This window comes from Oryx dammah, unplaced genomic scaffold (genome assembly GCF_014754425.2).
Source record: "Oryx dammah isolate SB20612 unplaced genomic scaffold, SCBI_Odam_1.1 HiC_scaffold_17, whole genome shotgun sequence".
In the NCBI taxonomy this organism is placed as follows: domain Eukaryota; kingdom Metazoa; phylum Chordata; class Mammalia; order Artiodactyla; family Bovidae; genus Oryx; species Oryx dammah.
The window spans coordinates 34,146,210-34,168,335 of NW_024070201.1; the positions used below are offsets into that span (position 1 = coordinate 34,146,210).

General features: G+C 53.4%; 1 protein-coding gene across 1 annotated transcript in view; it reads right to left on the reverse strand.

The window, feature by feature from the left end:
• The window catches only part of OTOG (otogelin), an 88,138-nt gene that overhangs the window by 17,004 nt on the left and 49,008 nt on the right, over nucleotides 1-22,126 (reverse strand). Inside the window, exons 33-47 of the mRNA XM_040258258.1 lie at nucleotides 19,985-20,263; nucleotides 17,764-17,881; nucleotides 17,119-17,198; nucleotides 14,846-16,647; nucleotides 13,858-14,026; nucleotides 13,426-13,571; nucleotides 12,774-12,863; nucleotides 10,696-10,879; nucleotides 8,187-8,407; nucleotides 7,832-7,970; nucleotides 5,964-6,158; nucleotides 5,526-5,738; nucleotides 4,876-4,980; nucleotides 4,589-4,696; nucleotides 3,597-3,698 (exon numbers count right to left, since the gene is read on the reverse strand). Coding sequence (XP_040114192.1) covers nucleotides 3,597-3,698; nucleotides 4,589-4,696; nucleotides 4,876-4,980; nucleotides 5,526-5,738; nucleotides 5,964-6,158; nucleotides 7,832-7,970; nucleotides 8,187-8,407; nucleotides 10,696-10,879; nucleotides 12,774-12,863; nucleotides 13,426-13,571; nucleotides 13,858-14,026; nucleotides 14,846-16,647; nucleotides 17,119-17,198; nucleotides 17,764-17,881; nucleotides 19,985-20,263 — 3,951 coding nt within the window. The remainder of the gene's footprint in view (nucleotides 1-3,596; nucleotides 3,699-4,588; nucleotides 4,697-4,875; nucleotides 4,981-5,525; nucleotides 5,739-5,963; nucleotides 6,159-7,831; nucleotides 7,971-8,186; nucleotides 8,408-10,695; nucleotides 10,880-12,773; nucleotides 12,864-13,425; nucleotides 13,572-13,857; nucleotides 14,027-14,845; nucleotides 16,648-17,118; nucleotides 17,199-17,763; nucleotides 17,882-19,984; nucleotides 20,264-22,126) is intronic.

Consider the following 22,126-nt stretch of genomic DNA (forward strand, 5'->3'; position numbering starts at 1 on the left):
ACTAGATGCCATGATCTTCGTTTCCTGAATGTTGAGCTTTAAGCCAACTTTTTCACTCTCCTCTTTCACTTTCATCAAGAGGCTTTTTACCTCCTCTTCGCTTTCTGCCATAAGGGTGGTGTCATCTGCATATCTGAGGTTATTGATATTTCTCCCGGCAATCTTGATTCCAGCTTGTGTTTCTTCCAGTCCAGCATTTCTCATGATGTACTCTGCATATAAGTTAAATAAGCAGGGTGACAATATACAGCCTTGACGTACTCCTTTTCCTATTTGGAACCAGTCTGTTGTTCCATGTCCAGTTCTAACTGGTGCTTCCTGACTTGCATACAGATTTCTCAAGAGGCAGGTCAGGTGGTCTGGTATTCCAATCTCTTTCAGAATTTTCCACAGTTTATTGTGATCCACACAGTCAAAGTCTTTGGCATAGTCAATGAACCAGAAATAGATGTTTTTCTGGAACTCTCTTGCTTTTTCGATGATCCAGCGGATGTTGGCAATTTGATCTCTGGTTCCTCTGCCTTTTCTAAAACCAGCTTGAACATCAGGGAGTTCACAGTTCACATATTGCTGAAGTCTGGCTTGGAGAATTTTGAGCATTACTTTACTAGCGTGTGAGATGAGTGCAACTGTGCAGTAGTTTGAGCATTCTTTGGCATTGCCTTTCTTTGGAATTGGAATGAAAACTGACCTTTTCCAGTCCTGTGGCCACTGCTGAGTTTTCCAAACTTGCTGGCATATTGAGTGCAGCACTGTCACAGCATCATCTTTCAGGATTTGAAACAGCTCAACCGGAATGCCACTAGCTTTGTTCATAGTGATGCTTTCTAAGGCCCACTTGACTTCACATTCCAAGATGTCTGGCTCTAGATTAGTGATCACATCATCATGATTATCTGGGTTGTGAAGATCTTTTTTGTACAGTTCTTCCATGTATATTCTTGCCACCTCTTCTTAATGTCTTCTGCTTCTGTTAGGTCCAGACCATTTATGTCCTTTATCGAGCCCATCTTTGCATGAAATGTTCCCTTGGTATCTCTAATTTTCTTTTAGAGATCTCTAGTCTTTCCCATTCTGTTGTTTTCCTCTATTTCTTTGCATTGATCATGATAGGATACCAAAAGAGGAACTCCCCAGGTCATTAGGCGCCCAATGTGCTACTGGAGATCAGTGGAGAAATAACTCCAGAAAGAATGAAGAGATGGAGCCAAAGCAAAAACAATACCCAGTTGTGGGTGTGACTGGTGATAGAAGCAAGATCTGATGCTGTAAAGACCAATATTGCATAGGAACCTGGAATGTCAGGTCCATGAATCAAGGCAAATTGGAAGTGGTCAAACAAGAGATGGCAAGGGTGAACGTTGACATTCTAGAAATCAGCGAACTAAAATGGACTGGAATGGGTGAATTTAACTCAGATGACCATTATATCTACTATTGCGGGCAGGAATCCCTCAGAAGAACTGGAGTAGCCATCATGGTCAACAAAAGAGTCCAAAATGCAGTACTTGGATGCAATCTCAAAAACGACAGAATGATCTCTGTTCGTCTCCAAGGCAAACCATTCAATATCACAGTTATCCAAGTCTATGCCCCAACCAGTAATGCTGAAGAAACTGAAGTTGAACGGTTTTATGAAGACCTACAAGATCTTTTAGAACTAACACCCAAAAAAGATGTCCTTTCATTATAGGGGACTGGAATGCAAAAGTAGGAAGTCAAGAAACACCTGGAGTAACAGGCAAATTTGGCCTTGGAATGCGGAATGAAGCAGGGCAAAGACTAATAGAGTTTTGCCAAGAAAATGCACTGGTCATAGCAAACACCCTCTTCCAACAACACAAGAGAAGACTCTACACATGGACATCACCAGATGGTCAACACTGAAATCAGATTGATTATATTCTTTGCAACCAAAGATGGAGAAGCTCTATACAGTCAACAAAAACAAGACCGGGAGCTGACTGTGGCTCAGATCATGAACTCCTTATTGCCAAATTCAGACTTAAATTGAAGAAAGTAGGGAGAACCGCTAGACCATTCAGGTATGACCTAAATCAAATCCCTTATGATTATACAGTGGAAGTGAGAAATAGATTTAAGGGTCTAGATCTGATAGATAGAGTGCCTGATGAACTATGGAATGAGTTTTGTGACACTGTACAGGAGACAGGGATCAAGACCATCCGCATGGAAAAGAAATGCAGAAAAGCAAAATGGCTGTCTGGGGAGGCCTTACAAATAGCTGTGAAAAGAAGAGAGGCGAAAAGCAAAGGAGAAAAGGAAAGATATAAGCATCTGAATGCAGAGTTCCATACCACTGTACTCACTCCACATTACTCAAGTCCTTCCTGAGAAACACGAGAGGGAAGCTGAGAAGGAGAGATGAAGAGAGAGGCTGAAGAGAACGGAGGAGAGGAAAGATGCTGACCCTCTGCTCAGATGAGCTTTGTAAACACTTCGTGACAAGCGGCCTCTGAGCCCCCAGGTGCAGCTGCTTGGTCAGGTACAGCTGGGCCTTTGGGGGAACCCCCCTCCTTGGGAACCTGCATTGCTTCAAAGGTGGTTCTAGAAATTGATCCCATTGGGGCTGCCCTTGGGGTATCCTGGAAGAGACCCCTCCCGTACAGTGCTCTGTGCTAGTGTGGTCCACCTCACATTTCTCCTACAGTTGGTATGGAAAGTAATTTTTGTAAATTAAATCATATTTAAATTTAACCCTTTTGTTAATGTTCATCCAATAGATTTACTTAAAGTCGATGATGCTGGCTGTATTATGACTATGCTTATTAGGTATTGTATACAGTAATATCACCCCACTCCAGTACTCTTGCCTGGGAAATCCCATGGATGGAGGAGCCCAGAAGGCTGCAGTCCATGGGGTCGCTAAGAGTCGGACACGACTGAGCAACTTCACTTTCACTTTTCACTTTCATGCATTGGAGAAGGAAATGGCAACCCACTCCAGTGTTCTTGCCTGGAGAATCCCAGGGACAGGGAAGCCTGGTGGGCTGCTGTCTCTGGGGTCGCACAGAGTCAGACACGACTGAAGTGACTTAGCAGCAGCATACAGTAATATGTTACTGTAATTGTATACAGTAATATGTTACGGTACATCCTATATACATACAGGTGCTATGTCTTGTAAAAATATCAGAAACGGCCCACTTTGATTTATCATTGCAAAATAACAGGGCTTCAGAGGCTTCAGAATGCAGCCTTGTGTAGGGACTATGGTAACAGTGGTAGAGACCCTGAGGCAGGGGCCCTGGGTCAGAGAATGAGGACTGTGGATCCAGGCTGGGTGGGTGGCAGTGGCCTAAGCATTTGTGCCTCAATGCAGGCTCTTGGGGGCCTCCATGGAGGAGGACAGGGACCTTCTTCAGGAAGCCTCAGAGCCATCTACGTGACAGCCAGACCCTCGCCATTCAGCCCAGCTTCCTCAGGTGGGGCCTCCTTCCATGGCTTCCCCAGAGCCCACCACTTGGGGGCTCCTTGCTGCCCCCTGTTGAATGCCCATGGATCCCAGAGTGAGGACTTTGTGATGGTCCCCAGAGCCCCTCCCGGCCCTGGCCCCCAAGTCCTGCAGGACTCACCGCACTGGTACAGAGGACAGCAGAGCTCCGTGGTGTTCCTGTCCACAGTGAGCGCCTCCCCTTCCTGACACTCGGGGATGGGATCCGGACAGTCTCCACAAGCTGAGGGGAGAGACAGGCCACCCCTGTCACAGGCAGTCCCTGTGCTGGGAAGGGCGGTCCAGAGCAGGTGGTTGTGGGAAGCCCCTAAGCCACAGGTGTGACAGGAGCCAGCCTCATAGCGTTACCAAACCATTGGGTCTGCTCGCCTGCCTGCAGTAAAGTCAATCTGCTGACACCCAGTTGTGGTGAAGGACAGTGCCGTGGTTATTGCAGGCCCCAGGCAAGGAATTCATGTTTGAGCATTAACTGCCTGTTCTCCTTACGGGCTTCCCTGGTGGCGCAGATGGAAAAGAATCTGCCTGCAATGTGGAAGACTTGGGGTTTGATCCCTGGGTTGGGAAGATCCCCTGGAGAAGGAAAGGGCAACCCACTCCAGTATTCTTGTCTGGGAAATCCCGTGGACAGAGAAGCCTGGAGGGCTACACTTCATGGGATCGCCAAGAGTCAGACACAGCTGAGCAACTAACTCTTTTTCCTTGCCTGGCGCCTGCGATAAAGGCTGCACTTTCCTTCACCACAACCTGGAGTCAGTAAGTGGGCTTTACTGCGGGCAGGTGAGCAGACCCAAGTCTGGCTTGGTAACACTTGAAGCGTGCACAGTCCCACGTGACCCGTCCTGCAGTCAGAGCCGGGGGGCTTTCCCTCACCTCCACCTAAGTTCTTTTACTGAACAAGCACCCATCTTCCTATGCTCAGTAATGTACGGCTTGAAGCAGTGGTGGTTTCCTCCTACACTTCTTCCTGGTCAGGGGTCTCACCCTTTGCCCTGTGGCCCTTCCACCCGAAGATACCCCACCCTTGCCTCCCAGCCACCCAGGGAAGCAGGGGTGAGGGAGGGGGTGGCGGTGATCCGGGCGGGCCTGCTGCCATCAGAGGGCACATCCACCCACCACAGAGGTAGGAGGTGCAACACGAGTCCCCCAGGCGGCCCACGATCAGGATCTGGTCCTGGCGGCAGCTGGGGACCTGCACTGCCTCGCACAGGTCCGGGTCACACTCTGGGGGAAACAGAATTTCAGGGTTGGGAGCAGACGCTGCGTGGCCATGCCTGGGCCCCCACCCTCGCCCTGCTTTCATTTCCAGCCAGAACCCAGTCATTCCCAGAGCTAGCCATGCTCCCCATCCTGGGTGACAGGCGCCCCACCGCCCACCCCCAGCCCCACCCTGGGCCTCTCACCACAGCTGTAGCTGGGGCAGCAGGAGTCCTCCTGGAAGTGGGAGAGGAGCCGGTGGCCGGGGCTGCAGGTGGGGGCGAGGCCCTCACACAGACTCTGGTTACACACTGTCCGGGGCCACAGGGCCCGTCACCTGGAGGCTGGGACTCCCCCCAGCCTCCAGCACTGCCCAGGCCCTGGACATCTGGTCCCAGCACTTCTCTCAGGACCCATGTTCTTGGAGAAGGCTTCTGAGGATCACAGGGTTCAGGACTGAGACAGACGCGCCATCAGAGTTAACATTCATCCAGGGGGCCATGTGCTGGCTGTAGTTCTGCTAGATCAGTATCAACTTCTATAATTCTCATAACAACCCAGAAAGTGGGTACTATTATCAGCCTACATGTTAAATGATCTGCTGGGGCCACAAGGATGCAAGGTAGTAGAGGAAGCGTCCACCAGGCTGCCCGGCTCCAAGTGCACATCATTAAGTCCTGCCCCACACTGACTCAGAGGGCATAGCTCCCCTCAACCCTGGTGGTCCTCCACTCTCCCCAACACACCCCCACAAGACACTCTCATTTCCCGAGGCCTTATCCTATCCATCAAGGTCAAGGAGCAGAGCTGGAGTCTTTTAACCATCTAACAATGGAGGTCTAAGGGTGGGACTCACCGCAAACCGTCCCCAGGCAGCAGGGGTCCTCGGTGGGCTGCAGCAGGGCCACCTCCCCGAAGCGTGGGCAACTTTCAGGGCGGGGACCTGGGCAGCCCAGGTCCACTGGGACGATTGTATCTGGAGCTTGGCACTGGTGCTGGCAGCAGCCACTGAGGGAGCTGTTCCAAGTCTCCCCCAGGGCCCGCGGCATGCCCGTGCTGTCTGTGCAGGCTGCAGTGGGCATGGCGAGGTGCTGGGGACTGACGGGGGTGGGGAGACCCAGACCGTCCCAGGCCAGACCCTCCCTGGGAAACTGACCACCCCCAGAGCGGACCTGGAGGGATGCAGGGGGGCTCAGCCACGGGCATAGGAGGGCAAAGGAGACTCTGGGGTCTACCAGACTCTAGGGCAGACTCTAGGGCAGACTCCCTCTGCCCGGGGAGGGGAAGAACTTACCACACTTCTCCTTGGGGATGCAGAGCCCCGAGTGGCGCCGGTGCAAGATGGTGCCCTCGGAGCAGACACAGCCCTCGCCCAGCACCTGGCATTGCTCTGGGTCCAGCGGGCCCAGCATCCCATCCTGGCATGTCTTAGGGGGCTCACAGGCTGACACACATGCCTGGTATGTAGAATCGCTGGAGCACAGGAAGGCTGCAGGGGCACAGCAGCGGGCACCAGGCCCAGCTCAGACCCCAGGAGGGTGAGCAGGGCGCTCATCTGTGCCTCAGCAGAGAGTATTAATTCAAAAGGGTTTAGTGCATTGCCGCCTTCCTCTAGATCAGGAGCCAGCAAAGCACAGCCCACAGCCCAAATCCAGCCTCTGCCTGGTTTTGCAAATAAAGTTTTATTGAAACACAGGTATGCCCATGCCCTTACTATTATATCTGGCTGCTTCTGTACTATAAGGGGAGAGTTGAGTAATTGTGACAGAGACAATTAAAAGCCTCAACTGTTTACTAGCTAGCCCTTTACAGAAAATACTTGCCAACATCTTGCTGTAGATCAGTGCTTCCAAACTTCCTTGACTGTAAAAACTAGATCTTACACTGTGTTCCAATATACGCTCGCACATAAACAGTGGTCCTTAAGCCTGACTGCAAAAGGGAGCTTTGGCAACATCATGGCTGGGACCCCATCCCAGACCAATTGAATTAGCATTTCTCACTGTGGGGCCCAGGCATGAATACTTTTTGAAGGTCCCTGAGTGATTTCAAAGGGTAGCTGGGATTAAGAATCACTGATGCATTATAACAAATTTTCACAAAACAATACTTAACCTTTCTAGGTGTAGTACACACTAGGGTTTTGGTTTTTTAAAAAATTCTATTCCATTTTTAAATGCTGATGCCAACCCCCAAATCAGTAGGTATGCTGATTTCAAACCCACTGACTTGGGGTCCACAGTCTGAAAAACACTGTGCATGTATGCTCAGCCTCTCAGTCGCGTCTGACTCTTGTGACCCCATGTACCGTGTAGCCCACTATACGCCTCAGGCCATGGGATTTCCCAGGCAAGAATACTGGAGTGGACTGCCCTTTCCTCCACCAGGGGATCTCCTCAACCCAGGGATCAAAGCCACATATTCTGCAGCTCCAGCATTGGCAAGCAAATTCTTTACCACTGAGCCACCTGGGAAGCCCCTGAAAAACACTGACCTAGATAAGCTTGTCTTACATCTTTTGCCTGTCATATTATAGATGTGGTCTTCCTTTGAGCTGTCTCCAGCCTTTCTGGATGTGTTCACATTTACAAATCAAACTATTCTAGGCTGGTCCACCCCGCCTACCCCACCAGTGCAAACATAATGGGGGGTGGGGAGGAATGACTCTCACATCCATCCTCAATGAAGGAGAGGAAAGATTGAAAGAGAAAGACGACCAAAAACTAAGAGAGAAGGGCTAATATTTACTGGATGGAAACACGTGATGGGCCTGTGCAAGGCACTTTGTACACATTGTCTCATGTCACCTTCAAAACAACACTCAAGGGACTGCCCCCATTTTACAGATGAGGCAAGGAAACCAATAAACTAAATAATAAATAATATTTATTTGATGTGTTCATATAAATTATAACAAAGGTAAAGTTTTAAATTTGTTAGTAGTTTATAGATTTAGAAAATATTTGTAAATGTATTAATTGATATTCATTAGTGAATGAATGAATAATTGAACCTGGGACAGCCCAGACCTGGACTCAGGTCTGTGAGCCTTTCTCCCACTCTAACAAGGGTGAGGGGTGAGAGCAACAGAAGGCATGGAGGAGACCCTGGGGTGCCCCGCTTCCGCCGCCTCCCTCCCCCCTCCCTTCCCCGACAACTCACGGCAGTAGTCGGAGCGCCGCCACTCGATGCACACGTGGAACTTGTGGCACATGGCCACGTACACAGTCAGTGCCACACAGGGCTGCTGCACGTATTTGGTGTCCCGGATCCACAGGTCACAGAACGACTCCGGGGGGACCTGGGCCGTGCATCAGATGGTGCTGCTACTCTGACCCCCCACGTGCCAGGGCTCAACTCCTCCCAGCCCAGCCCAGAAGCAGCAAGGAGCTTCTGCAGGCTCCCAACCCATCCCGAGATCAGCACCTCTGGGGAGTTCGCCTTCTGCACACAGGAGCAGAGGAGCTGCCATTCTCAGCCCGAGAGGTCCCCCCTGCTGGGGCCCAGTGACACCTACAAAGCGGTGGCAGGCACTGAATGTGCGGTTGGACACCATGCGAAGGCAGGGCGAGCAGTCGGCCGTGGCACAGCTGTCTGGACGGAAGCGGGTCTGGCCCACTGAGGTCAGGGAGCTGGGCACCTGCCAGCTGTCCAGAAAGGGAGCAGGGTCTTCGGCCTCACCCACTACAGAACCATCCTTCAGGGTGAGGTCATTGGCCACATCCCCATCACAGATACCTGAAAGGGGCAGAATTACCCCCGTGGCCACAGTAATCTTTACCACTCCCAGCTCCCCAGCTGTCACACTGAACATTCCTCGCTAACTCTCTGAGGCTGGCATTACTGCTATCCCCATTTTATAGATGAGAGAAATACGACACAGAGAAGCCAAGAAACTCCCTGTGGAAGAAACTGTCTTTGTTTAGGAACTACACATCAAAGTACCTAAGGATAAAGGGACCCATGTCTCAAACATATTTTCAAACAGTTCAGAAAAAAATGCATTTATATAAACAGCATATGCATATAGAACTGAATGCATATATACATATATAAATGAATAGATACATATACACACACACAGACAGGTACAAGGAGAAAGAAAGAAAGAGAAGCAAATGGACAAAATGTGAACACTTGGTAAATCTGGGTAAAAAGTACATGAGAGATTCTTATACTAGTTTTGCACCTACTAAGTTTAACATTATATCAAAATTAAAAGTTACTCCAAAAAATCTGCTTTAGTAGAGATTGCTAGCTAATTATAGCGCCTGTCTCCTCTTCCTCCTGGAAGGTCCGCTAGCCTGCTTCTCCCAGGCTCTCTGTGGCTAGCGAGACCACGTGATGAGTCCCCCACCAAGGGAACGTGAATGAAGGTGATGGGTGCCACTTCCAGGCTGGATGCATAAAATTTGCCCAATTCTTTGCCCTATTGTGCAGTTGGAAGCTTGCGTTGAAAATGGCAGGGCCACGGGATGGAAAGAATCTCCATTTAGGAATTTACGTGTGCAAGAAAAAAGCCTCTATTAAGGCATTGAGATAGGACTCAAGTTCATCTGTCACGGCTTCTAACATGACCTTAACCTTCAGCTTCATCTCTCACAATCTAGGCTCCGAACACACACTTCCCTGCCCTTGTCTTCTGTCTGAAACATGTTTTCTTTAAGTCCTTCCTTAACACGCCCTTCAGATGCATGGTCCCTGACCTTCCCAATTCTGTGTGACAGGTTCAGTTTGCAGGTCTGTCTTGCTTTCTGAGTACAAAGATTCATTTTCCTTTATAGTTTCACTCTTTCAATATTTCCCCAAGTTGTCTAGCAGGTGCCCAAGACACCGTGTGTTAGTTTGGATAAAACAGAGATAAATTAGCTGACTTCTGCTCTGATGCCTCTAGCCACTAATTTCATGAACATAAAGCATAATTTAAGACAAAATCCTCAGAGTTTTATCAACAGTCCCAATAGTCAGATTTTTGGTGTCTTGGCATTGAGTGATGGAAGGGTGTCAAAAAGGCATCATAGGGAGTAGCTGACCCACCAGAGGTTGACCACAACACCCTTCACCAGTCATAAACAGTGGAAGGAAGATATGGTGAGAAAGGATGGCAGAGGAGGTGCTGATGGTGGTGGAAGGGTGTGTGCCTGTGCGTGTGTGTGTGTGTTTAAGAAGAGATGGTTATATCAGTAGGAATGGAAGCTTCATAAGACACATTTTGCCTGTCTTGCCTACTCCCTAGTGGCTGATCCTCGGTACACATGTGGTGCACAAGTGAGAGAATGAGGAGGGTGCAGACTGACATGTGCTAGGGCATATGCAGAAGGCACTTGGACGGAGTGTGGATGAATAAAATGGGTGCAGATTTATGGAGGGAGGGCATGCAAGTATGTGTGTCTAAGTACTCCTGTGTCATCCATCATTGTAACCGTGGCAGTCTGTCATGGAGTGTCTTGTGGGGGTCTTTCTGCTTCTGCAAGAAGCAGCGGTTCACGCTCAGACTCCTGTCCCCCTTTTTCTTATCAAAATGCATCCAGGCTCTTAGGGAAAGCTCTCTGTAATCATGCTATGGTCTGAAGAGCGCCAGTTCTGTGTTGTGGCAGCTCTGCTGTGTGATCTTAGGCAAGCCACTTAACTTCTCTGAGTCCCGTTTCTTCCTTAGTTCAATGGCTACCCTTCAGGGCTCTTGTGTGAATAAGCTGGAATAAGTGAGATCAGTGTGGAAGTGCTTTGTGAAGTGCCCAGGCATATGCAGACAGGGGGGATTATCTGGTATTAGGAGGCTATCAGGGAAGCTGACAGACCATCTCGGCTGAAGCGACAACTGGCCGAGGCCAGAGCCCCGCACCATCTCCCAGCTGGCAACTTCAGCCCCAGGACACAAGACATTAGGTGTCTGCCCCAGCGGCTCCGCTGGTCCCACCTCTGGCACGGCACTCTGTCCCAGCTTTCCCTGTTCCAGGGGAACTGGTGTCTGGGGACAGAGGTGGGCCAAGGAGCCGCCTCCCTCCCCTAGCTGGGCCCCCTCTCACCGCACAGGCCACGGCCCTGGGCCTCGCTGGCTCTGCTGGCTTCCAGGACCATGAGCCCTGAGCTGTGCAGCCACTGGGTCTGGATGCGTGACGGCGTCCGGATCACGTACATGTGGCCTGTATCCTCAATTCTGAACCCGTGCCAGCTCACAGGGGGCCGCACAGGCTGCGAGTCCACAGACACCTTGTGAGGAGGCAGGTGTTCAATGTGAGCACAGCTTGTCTGCCTGCTCATTCATCCCTCCACCCATCTATCCAACTAGCAGTTATTAAAAATCTGCTCTGTGACAGGCTCTGTTTCAGGTACATGCAGGCAAGACACAGTCTAAGGTGGCATAGAAAAATTCTGAAATCATTCTTATGAGCACGAAACAATGAAACAAATGCAATAGCCAGAGGCAGGCAATTTCTATATGCCCAAATATGCACAAATCCTGAGCCCTTCCACTCACTCTCTTCTTTCCTGATTCTGCTCAGGTCATTTCTTCTGGGACAAAGCTCGTATGTTTAGCTGCTCAGTTGTGTCTGACTCTTTGTGATCCCATCGACTGTAGCCCGCCAGGCTCCTCTGTTCATGGGATTTTTTTCCCAGGCAAGAATACTGGAGTGGGTTGCCATTTCCTCCTCCAGGGAATCTTCTCGACCCAGGGATCAAACCCGCATCTCCTATGTCTCCTTCACTGCAGGCATATTCTTTACAAACACTGAGCCATGGGGGAAGTCCTTTTATTCTGGGAGACTTTCCCTAAATCTCCAGCCCCTAGGTTGGGTACTCCTTCGCTGGGGTCTTCCCAGATCTGTGCTGGCCTTTAAGGCAGATTTGTTCCTTCATCATGACTTTCAGTGGACCGTGAGCTTCTTAAAGGCAGAAACTATGTCTAGTCACTCACCTCTGAATCCCCAGCACCTGCCTTGAGGCCTGACATAAGTTGGGGGCTCAGTGCATGTTCGTTAAATATGCAACACTTTAAACTCAAAGCTACAACCCCTGCTACATACAGACAAGGTTAAATTTGTATGCATTATGGATTCTCAGTTTTACTCTGTAAAAATGGGAGATGAAAAGATTAGGATTTTAAAATATTTATAATGACTTTATACCCTCCCACCCAAGCATCACTGTTTTATTAATCACTTGGCAAATTATCCAGTGCATAAACTACTGTGCTGAATGGAGGGAGTCCCAGCCCAGCAGTCAGAAAACTTTAACCTTGGGCAAGCCCCTGGCTCTCTCTTGTCCTGAGCCTTCTTTTTTTTTTGTCCTGAGCCTTCTGAGCTATACCAGACAGTGCTGTGGGTTCCACGATCCTGAAGCATGTGGGACAAAACCCAGGGAGTATTATGCTGAAGTCTAAGCAGTGGGTTTTTCTGAGAGCCTCACAAGGCATGGACCTTGTAATGTTCATGAGCAGATTCTAATAAGAGGGCGACAGGTTTTACCTCAGGAAGAGGTGGCGAGAGCGGGGACTCTGGGACCTGAGGAGGAGTAAGCCCAGCTCACTCTCCCACTGGGAGGAGCAAAGGCAGGGTCCTTGGGGCAGGTGTCCCACACAGCAGGGGGCTGTGCTCAGGTACCGGCCTCCTTGACAGAGGTGGGCTTAATGGGAAGCCAATGCACCTTAAATTCAGGGCTCCTTGCTTAGACTGTCCCCTTCTTGGAAGAGTCCCTAGTAAATGTGTTCACATGGCCTTCTATTTTTGTAAAAATTGCAAAAGTGAGATATTGGGTTGGCCAAAAAGTTTGTTTGGGTCTTTCCATCACATCATCTTACAGAAAAACCTGAATGAACTTTTTTGCCAATCCAATATTTTAACCACAATCATTTAAGGCTACTTTCTCTTGCCATTTAGCTTCTTTTCAGTCACAATATTCCTCCTGGCACACTTCCTCCCCTGACATTAGAGTGGTCACAAATATCCTAATGAAAATCACCTCCAAGTATATCTAATTTTGCACTACTTTATTCTAGAGGGTCCTTCACCAACTTTACCCCAAGTTATGAATAGGCTTCAAAGGCCCTCCTGTCCCCCACCTGATTGCTGCCCTGACCTGTGGGCCAGCTCCCTGATGCACTCACCTTGCGGTTGAAGCGGTCAATGGTGACCTCGTGGGTCTTGTGAGTCACATTCAGCATCACTAGACAGAACGGGGGCCAGTTCAGGTGCCCCTATAGAGAGAACCCAGCTGTCATCAACCCAGAGGCCAGTGCTGCTGGCTCCTCCTCCTGGGGGGCAGCTCTCCCCATTCCCCTAAGCCAACACTGCTACAATATGCTAAGAGCACCCACTGCAGCTGTGCAGATGGTACACAGAATCCCACAGAACGCTCTGGTTCCACCTGACCTCCTGCAAGCCCCCCAAAAAGCTGTCTCCTTCCACCTGGCTCATGGGAGCATCCCAGTAGGTGGTTCACTGCAGCCAGCATCCTTGACCACAGACCACATCCTAGGGATGGCATTCTAGCGCCTCTGCATTTCAGAGTATTTCAGTACCTTTCATCGGGGCCTAGGCTGCTAAGACGAGCAGTGAATGGTGCAGGCTCTAGGAAGGGCCAGGAGGTGGCGCTCCACTCACTCTTTCCAGAAAACACCCACCCCGCCCTTGCTGAGGGAGGAGCTGTGGGCAGGGGCCTCTGATAACCCTCAACAAAGCCAACTCACTGCTCAGTCTCCCCTCCAAACCTAGTCAAGTCCCGAGGTCCCAGCAGGAAGGGAAGCAGGGGACAGTCACCAGGTTGGCACTTTTGCAGTCGAGGACGTGGACAGTGACCATTTCTTCCGGTCTCTGGCTGAGGATGTAGATGGCCTCTTTAAACAGGGCCACGTGGCTCCCATCAAAGGTGACAAAGCTCAGATCAGGGAAAATTGAGCACCGGCCTGGGGAGGGGAGAGACGAGAAGAATAGACAGATGCCCCCAGGGCCAAGGCCACTCAGGAGCACCAGGCCTTTTCTGGGGTGATCCAGAGGGCCTGGGGGCTGGCTGGAGGGTCCCACAGAGATCAAAGGTCACAGGGGTAGGAAATCTGCCAGGTCAGAGGTCCTACTGTGGGTTCATGTCAAAGTTACCCTGAGAGCAGAGAGCACACAGGTGAGGGGCAGAGGTCGGGCTAGGATAAGGGTATGAGGAAGACACGGGAGGTGCCGGCAGAGCCCATGACTCACAGGCGCACTCCCAGATGGGGCAGCAGCGGTCGCCGCCCACCCTCACGGCGAGGCCCAGGACCCCACAGCGCGGGGGTGCGGCGCCCTGGGGACAGTGCTGGGACTGGTTCACACGGATCAGCTCGCCCTGCAGGCAAATGTGGCGGACGCAGTCCCGCTCGGCGATCGGCTGGGGCACAGGGTGGAGGAGCAGCTTGAGTGACCCCTTTGGGGCCGCAGCCACTCACGCCCCCTGCCCTGGCCCACCCCCAGATGTGAGGGCACAGATCCTTACCCTTGCAGGTTCTGGCAGGCGGGGGACCCTGAGGCACAACAACGGGAAACGAGGAAACGGCGCCTTCACCCTCCCTCCCCCCACCCAACACAACATCGAGGGCCTGGGGCTGGGCTGAGCGTGAGACTGGAGACAGGGACTAAGTCCCAGACAGTCTACATAACCGCTTGGCCCTGCAGAGAGCTCTAGGTACAGAGGCGTGCAGACCACTAGCTCAGACTCAGAGAAACCCGAAACACGCACTCATACACACTTTATCTTTTCTTACAAACACACAGACATATACCGTCTTGCAACAACATACATCACATGCACAAGAGCACACAGGCAGATAGATGAGTGTTCACCTGGGAGTCCCATACATGTAAACACAAAAGAGTTCACACAGAGTCCCACGTGGGCACACAGACATAAACTCGCTACGCGCACACCAGCACACCATGCTGTCACATTGGCCGTCCCACCAAGCCATCCGACAGGCCCCTGGGCCCCAGATGGGGTATGTGGGACCTGCTACGGCATCAGGGGCCCAAGGAGCCTGGGGCAGGGGCCAGGATGGTGGCTAAATGGTCATCTGGGAGTCTGGAAGCTGGCTAAGAAGCCGCAGCCAGCCATGAGGATGTGAGAGCATGATGGTATCCAATCCCCGGGGCACAGGAGGAGGGAAGGCACAGAAGGTCCACAAATGGGGGCAGACCCTGGCAAGTCACTCACGACACAGGCGGCGGATGTATTGGACTCAGCGGTGGTCGCCAAGGCCTCAGCTGAACCCGCTGAGACACTCTGGACTGCGGGCGCCGAGCGCCCGGACTGCTGGGTGGTGGCGTCTCCCTCCGACACCGCTGGGGGCTGAGGTCCTGCCGAGGTGCCGTGGGCCTCAGCCAGCTGGGGGAGCAGAACGAGTGGGCTCTCTCGGGAGGCTGTCCTGGCCGAGACTCGGCTCAGTGGGTAAGATGTGGGCACCGGGGGCACCGTGCCAGCCCAGGGGCCCTCAGCCCCCGTCACCAAGGTAGCAGCAGCGTGGGCCACCGCAGGCATGAGCTCCGTGGGGCCTCCCTGGGTAGAGCTGGATACCCGGGTGGGCAGAGACACCTGCTTGGACAGGATGGCCGTCTTCTCCGTGGTGCTCTTTCGTGGGGCAGCAGACACTGTGGAGGCTGCCCCTTCAGCCACGGCCACGACCCCAGGGGTTGGCAGTGTGGCTCCCAGAAGCAAGCTTGGAGCCGTGCCTGTTTCCTGAGGGACCACATGACCGGGCGGGTGACTCTGGGCCACGACAGCTGGGGTTAGAGGCGGTGCAGGACCGAGGGTCCCAGCAGGCAGGGTCGTGGCCACGGCGAGAGACGTGGCCTGTTGCTGGAGGGGAGGGGTTAGAGTAGAGCCTTTGGGGCCAGGCGTGGCCACTGGGGCGGACGTTCCCACCTTGGCCAGGGGCAGACTGGTGTCAGGAGGCAGGCCAGAGAGGAGCTGGGCTGGCCGGGTGGACTCCAGAGTGGTGAAGGGTGTGGCCCCCAGCGCGTGAGCAACTGTAGACAGGCTGGCGGCAGCTGCAGTCCCCGAGGGCCGAGCTGGGGGCCTGGCGGCTGTGGTGGCGTGCTGGGAGGGGCGGGCTGGGGCCATGGGGAACAGGCTTGGAAGTGGGGCTGCTGGCAGGCCTGTGGGCTGGCCAGGCCCGGGTTGGACCTTCTCTGGGGAAGGCACGGTCTCCACACTCTCAGTCACCAGGGGATGGGCAGGAATCTGTTCTGCAGCTGTTCTGGCCTCAGCTGGGGGGCTGCTGGGACTGGAAGGGCCCTGGGCCTGTATGGACTGTGGGACCCCTGTCCCAGTCGTGACCTTCGTCATTGGAGGTGTTAGCGAAGCCTCTCGGGCTGCTGAGGAAGTGGGGGGCCTGGAGGTCACTGCCAGTGAAGCCACAGGCCTGGAGGAAGGACTTGCAGGCAACTCCAGGCTGGGGAAGGGCTGGAGGGGCGTCGTCTTAACGGGCAAGGAGCCAAGGCCTAGGACTGTCACAGCTTTGGTCACGAGGGGGAAGCGAAGAGCAGGGGGTGACAGAGAGGAGACTGTGATGTTGGGGCTCTCGGCCAGGATCACGGTCACCCTGGTCGTCTCCATGGCACCTGACCCCATGCCAGATATGGGCAAATGCTGTGGAACGGGGAGGGATGAGGGCTCTGGGACTCCAGGGCTAGCAGGGTGGCCAGTGGTCACTCCCTTGCTGGCTGGGGCCTCTGTGGGGTGCTCGGGGAGGTTAGAGGCTGTGACTCCCAGGAGCTGTTGCTGAGTGGCCTGGGCGGGGCCTGAAGACAGCACTCGCCCCACCGTGGCTGCTGTGGGCGGGTTCAGGGCTGTGGTGAGCGGGGCAGTCGGTGTGAGCGCTGGCCTGTGGGATGAGGCCCTGGTAGCTTCCTGTGAAAACTGCGGCTCCCTGTCACTGGGAGTGGGCAGCACTTGACCGGGAGGCAGGGTCTCATTGCCAAGGGCCTCCATGGGAGCCAAATCCACAGGCTCCACACCTGGGGCAGACGAGAGAAGAGGCTCAGCCAACGGGATGACTCCTGTGTGCAGGGGTCATCACTGGACAGGGCTGTGATGCGAGGCTCCTAGGCTAGCATCCTCGGCGAGGGGGATAGGCAGCTGCTGACCCTCCCAGGGCCTCTGTTACGTGGTGTCAGATGACTCAAGACATCAGCAGGTCCCTGCCCCACACCTCAAACCCTGAGTCCAAAGCCCAGTGACCTCAGGTCTGAATCTGGCCACATTCTCAGCACAGGACCCCAAGCCAGACTCTTCCCCACATGGGCCTTATTTTTTCTCTCTGTGAAAAGTGGGCTAATGGACTGGATGAGTCCCTGCCCGCTCTAGAGGATCGTCACCTTCCAGAGGCCCCTCTGCTGACTCTGCTTCTCCAGGGACCAGGGGGCTCTGGTGAGCATGACTGGTCAGTGAGATCGGGGGATTAGGGGTGAGAAGTCCAGGCCACTCACAGTCCTCCAAGTGGACGCATCTCTGTGTGACTTCATCCAGGACCTTGGGGGTGGCACACGCGGGCACACAGCCCTCCACCCTGAGGACAGAGCAGGGCACTAGTTAGTGGTCTGGAGCACGAGGGCTGGTTATGCACACCTGGTGCCCACACTCACACATGGCACATGTGTCTCCATTCAGGCACATTTTCATGTTTCTTCTCCACACCTGCAGGACTCAAAAACATTCACACAGACACTTATATGTCCACAGTCTGCCAAAACATCAGGGTACACACTCTTATGCACACACACCCAGCTACCCCAACACCCATGTACTTGCAGCTCATATACAAGTACATACACACAGCTGTGTACACCTGTGCACTCACAGCCACCCTTTACACCCACATGAACACACACAGGGCTCAGCCATATGCACCCATGCACAAATCCATGTTCACATGTGCCCATATCAATCAGGTTCACCCTGGCTCACACACATCCCCGTACCCAGTAAACAAAACATATATTTACAAGTACATCTGAAAACACACACACGTCAGTACAAGCTCATGCCTAAACTCACAGACAGCATACAAACCCACTCACACAGATGAATGCTCAAACACTGATGTACGCACCTTGACTCCCACTACCCCTCACCTGGGTACATCCTGGCAGCCGGCTGCCTGTGGGTCCCGGCAGGTTTGGAAGCAGGGGCTGGCACAGGCATCATAGTGCCACTCGCAAGTGGAGTAGGCAGCCCCCGAGGGCTTGGCATCTGGAAAGGCACCCAAACCCAGGGCCCCGAGACTGAGTGACACCAGGCACCAGCTCCTGACCAGGTGCCCGAGCACAGAGGCCATCCCAGCTCAGCCCATGCCCACCCTGCTCCATGGAAGAGATGAATGGACTCATGGGAAAAAACTGAAGACTGAAAAGAAATTTTAAAATAAAATGAAAAGCCAACCTAAGGAGACACTGTATTCTTGAGAGTTGAGGTCAGTGTCTGGGGGATCCTTGGGTTGGGACCCTGGGACCTTGGTTTTGTGGGGGCTGAAATCTCAGCAGGGTGGGACTATGGAGCAGGCAGTTGGGGCTGGACTTTGAGAAGTGGCCAAAGAGGCTGGGACCCCTGACCTTTCCATGAGGCTGCCCTGTCACCCTGCCCCTCTGAGACCCTGCTGGCCAGAATTGCCCACTCTGACCTTGGTGGCTAATGATAACAACAGCCAACTCTTAACAGCAAGCACTACACTCAACATTTCACACGTATTTACTCACTCATCCTCACAGGTAGCACTATTTTAAAGATGAGGAAACAGCACAGAAGATTCTGGGAATATTAAACTTTCCCAGAAGTGATTTCCTCCAAAAAGACCTTGTAGCCAGTGCCTTGACAAATGAAGGATCTTTGGGGAAAGTCTGGAGACCATGGGGGGTTTCAAGGTAGTATATTAGTCACTCAGTTGTGTCCAACTCTTTGAGACTCCATGGACTGTAGCCCAACAGACTCCTCGGTCCATGGGATTCTTTAGGCAAGAATACTGGAGTGGGTTGCCATTCCCTTCTCCAAGGGATCTTCCTGACCCAGGGATTAAACCCAGGTCTCCTGCACTGCAGGCAGATTCTTCACCGTCTGAGCCATCAAGACCCCAGACCACATTGGCACAAGTGACCAGTCTCTGAAACTGTGGCCTGAGCTGGGAGGTGTGGGCAAGCTCCCCAGCAGGCTGGAGGGAGCAGCCCCATCCTGACTCCCCAGTCCCCAACACTGCTGCTGACTGTAAAGAAGCCTACTTTCTAAGATCCTTGAGACCAGAACTGGGAATTTACATCTGAGGAGCACCTACTGTGAGCCAGGCCCAGAGCAAAGCCCAGGAGACAGTCAATCCTCACAACCTTCTGAGGCAAATGTCCCCATTGTACAGGTGAAGAAACAGGGAGAGGGGTTCTGGGGCTCTCCCAAGTGCCAAGGACCGGGGTCAGGATTCAAACCCAAGGCTGTCTGGTTTCATAGCCTGGGCTTTTTTGACTCTTCCCTGGTGACTTCCAGCAAGGGACACAGTCCTGGCATCATAGCCAGTGATGAATCCATGCTGAGTGGGGTCCCTAGTGGACTAGACAGGTGACCGCTGCGTGTAAGAATGAGCTGGCCCCTCCCTGGGCTGGGAGGGGCAGGGGATGGTAAAGGATAGGCTGACTGGGGACACTTTTACACACATGTGCATGTAAACGCATCCATTCATACACCACTGGCGCCCACACAAGCGCAAACACACATGTCCACATACAAGACAGGCCAGCCTGGAGCGGTAAGGACATTATAATCACTGTCTCCATGGTGTGGGCAGAGGACAACTACTTTGGGGGCAGACCCACCTGGCAGGGGTATGGCAAAGCCTTGGAAGCCATTGGTCTCGGCTAGAAAGGGCACGAAGCTGCCCCATCACCACCCAGGGTCCGGGGCCTCTCAGCGGGGATGGGGGGGGGGTCTGCGGGCTCCTCGTCTGTGCCCCAGTGGGCAGTCTTTGAGCTCACAAGGGCAGGCATGTGCCCCCATCAGCAGGAAACCTGAGCCAGCAGGCTACGCAAGCTGTGGCCAGGATGATCACTTTCCTCCTCGCTTCCACAAAGGCCGCCCTATTTTTAGACCATGTAAATGGCCTGTGGGAGTAGGCAGACCCAGGAGGCTGGCTGGGCACCAAGCCGCACTGCCCAAGGCTCCCTGGGCCACCAACACAGAGGCCAGGCCCCCTCCCATCTCAGGGGTGGCACCCTGTGGCCTCCCTGCGACAGGAGAGTGAGGGTCTCGTCTCTCAGGGGCAATGGGAAGGGTGAGGTCGGGAGAGGGCAGGGAGGGTGAGGCAGGGTAGACACCTACCCAGAAGGTGGAAGAGCGTGCCCCGGCGGAAGGCCTCCGTGTGCTCGTACGGCCGCAGGGCCAGCACTGGGCCCGACACGTAAAGGAAGGCCCCAGGCTCCGCCAGGGACTCCAGGGCCACCAGGCCTGCCCGCCACGTCCCCCGGTGCAGCGAGAAGGAGGCATGGTGGCGGAAGGCATCGCCGGCCTGCCACTTAGCCAGCTCCAGAGACCCGTTGGCCGTGACGTGGAGGAAGAAGTTGGGTCTGTCCGCTGCCTCCAGGGACACCACATCTGGGTCTGCAAAGAGCCACAGGGTTAAAGTCGGCAGAGAGGGATCCAGATGGGCGGGGGCGGGGCAGACACCCAGGCACCGTCTGCAGTTTCAGCAGGACTGGGCCCTGCTCCTCCAAGCCTGAGCCACCTCCCCTCGGCCCAGCCGCCCAGCCGTGGCCACCTCTCCGCACACAGCACCTCTGCCTGAGGGGGTTGGCGACGGGGGGAGTTACAGTCCCAACTGCAGAGCGTTGTGCAGGTGACCGAACCACCCCCTCCCTCCCTTTCTTCCCTCCCCCTACTTCCCTTCGACCTCCCTCTTTCCCTCCCCCACTTTCCCCTTCCCCCTCCCTCCTGCAAACATCTCTGAGGCCCCTCCGTGTGCCAGGTGCTACTCTAGATGCTGAGGAAATGGCGGGGAGCAGGACAGACAGAAACGGCCGTCCCGCGGAGTTCTGTTCCGTGGGAGGTACTGGACGAGCTGCGCTTTGCTGATCTGCCAGGCTTCAGTCTCCGTGATCCTGCCCCTCACAGAATCCGAGAGGGCCAGAGCTAGGGGCCCTAGGGACTTGACTCCAACTCATGGAGGGGAGACTGCTCCAGAGCTGGGCCCCTCTGTCCTCTCTCCTGTCTCCACAAAGGCCTATTTCTAGAGAGTGCATTGTTGCTGGGTGGATTCCCCCCACCCACAAACAGGTGCGCACGCACACACACACACACACACAGGGCCCTGCAGGGTCAGGACCCAAATCCACAAGCAGGTGTCTGGAGTCCCTGCCCGCCACGGCTGGCATGTTGTGGGCAAGTGAATTAACGCCTCCAGGCTGTGAAGGATGAACAACGTGTGAAAGCCCAGCACCCGACCTGGTGCATCTCCCCCATCACCACCGCTCCCCTCGTGGCCCCAGGAGTTCCTGTTAGACCTCCCTGGGCAACTGTGAGAAGACACGAGATAACTTGAGGAAGAATTCATTATTAATGTCAACAACAACTGCAACTGATCAAGGACTTACTCCGTGCCAGGCGCAATGCTAAGCAAGAAAGCCCTCTGCTTGCTGCTTGTATTAAATTCCAAGAGAGCCCTGTGAGGTAGTGAATTCACTCATTCAGCAGCTAATATTACTGAGGGCCCATCATGTGCCAGCCGCTGTTATAGGCACTGGGGACACAAAAGAGAACAAAACAACAAAACCCCTGTCCTCATGGAGCTGACATTCAAGTGGCGGATATGGAGGGGCACGGGGAGAAAACTTAGAGAAGAAGCAAATTCTGTATAATAGCTTAGAAGGTGATGACACTGTTATTCCCATTTTACAGATGAGAGAAGCGAGGCCTGGAGTCACACTGATGGTGGACGAGGGAGGCAGGATTGGAGTCCAGACTCTTAACCACCATGCAGTCAGCCCTAGGGATGGGATCCAGGAGTGGGCATGGGGCATCCCAGAGGGGTGGAACGTGAAGTCCCTTGCTGTGTGATCTCAGGCAAGTCAATCCCCATCTCTGAGTCTTGGCTTTCTCCTTTGTGAAGACTGGGGTTGGCCTAAATCAAGTTTCTCAATCATTTGTCCTTAAGTCCTCCTAATAGGGGAGAGGCTGAAACCCAAACCTCGAGGCACAGTCGTCCTTCAGTACCCAAAGCTGCGGATGTCCAAGTGTGCTATGTCAAGTGTCCTAGCAGTCATCCATCCCGGTCTGCAGGTTTCACATCTGAAATTCTGCCTGCGGTTGGTTTTAATTCGTGGATGTAGGACCATGGATACAGAGGACTGACTGTACAGAGTCTTGTGTTTTACCTGAATTAATCAAGTGATTTTCACCTTCCACATTCTAAATTTTATTTCTCTTTTAATTTCTCTGTTTGGGAGGCAGCCTATCAAAAAGTGGGCT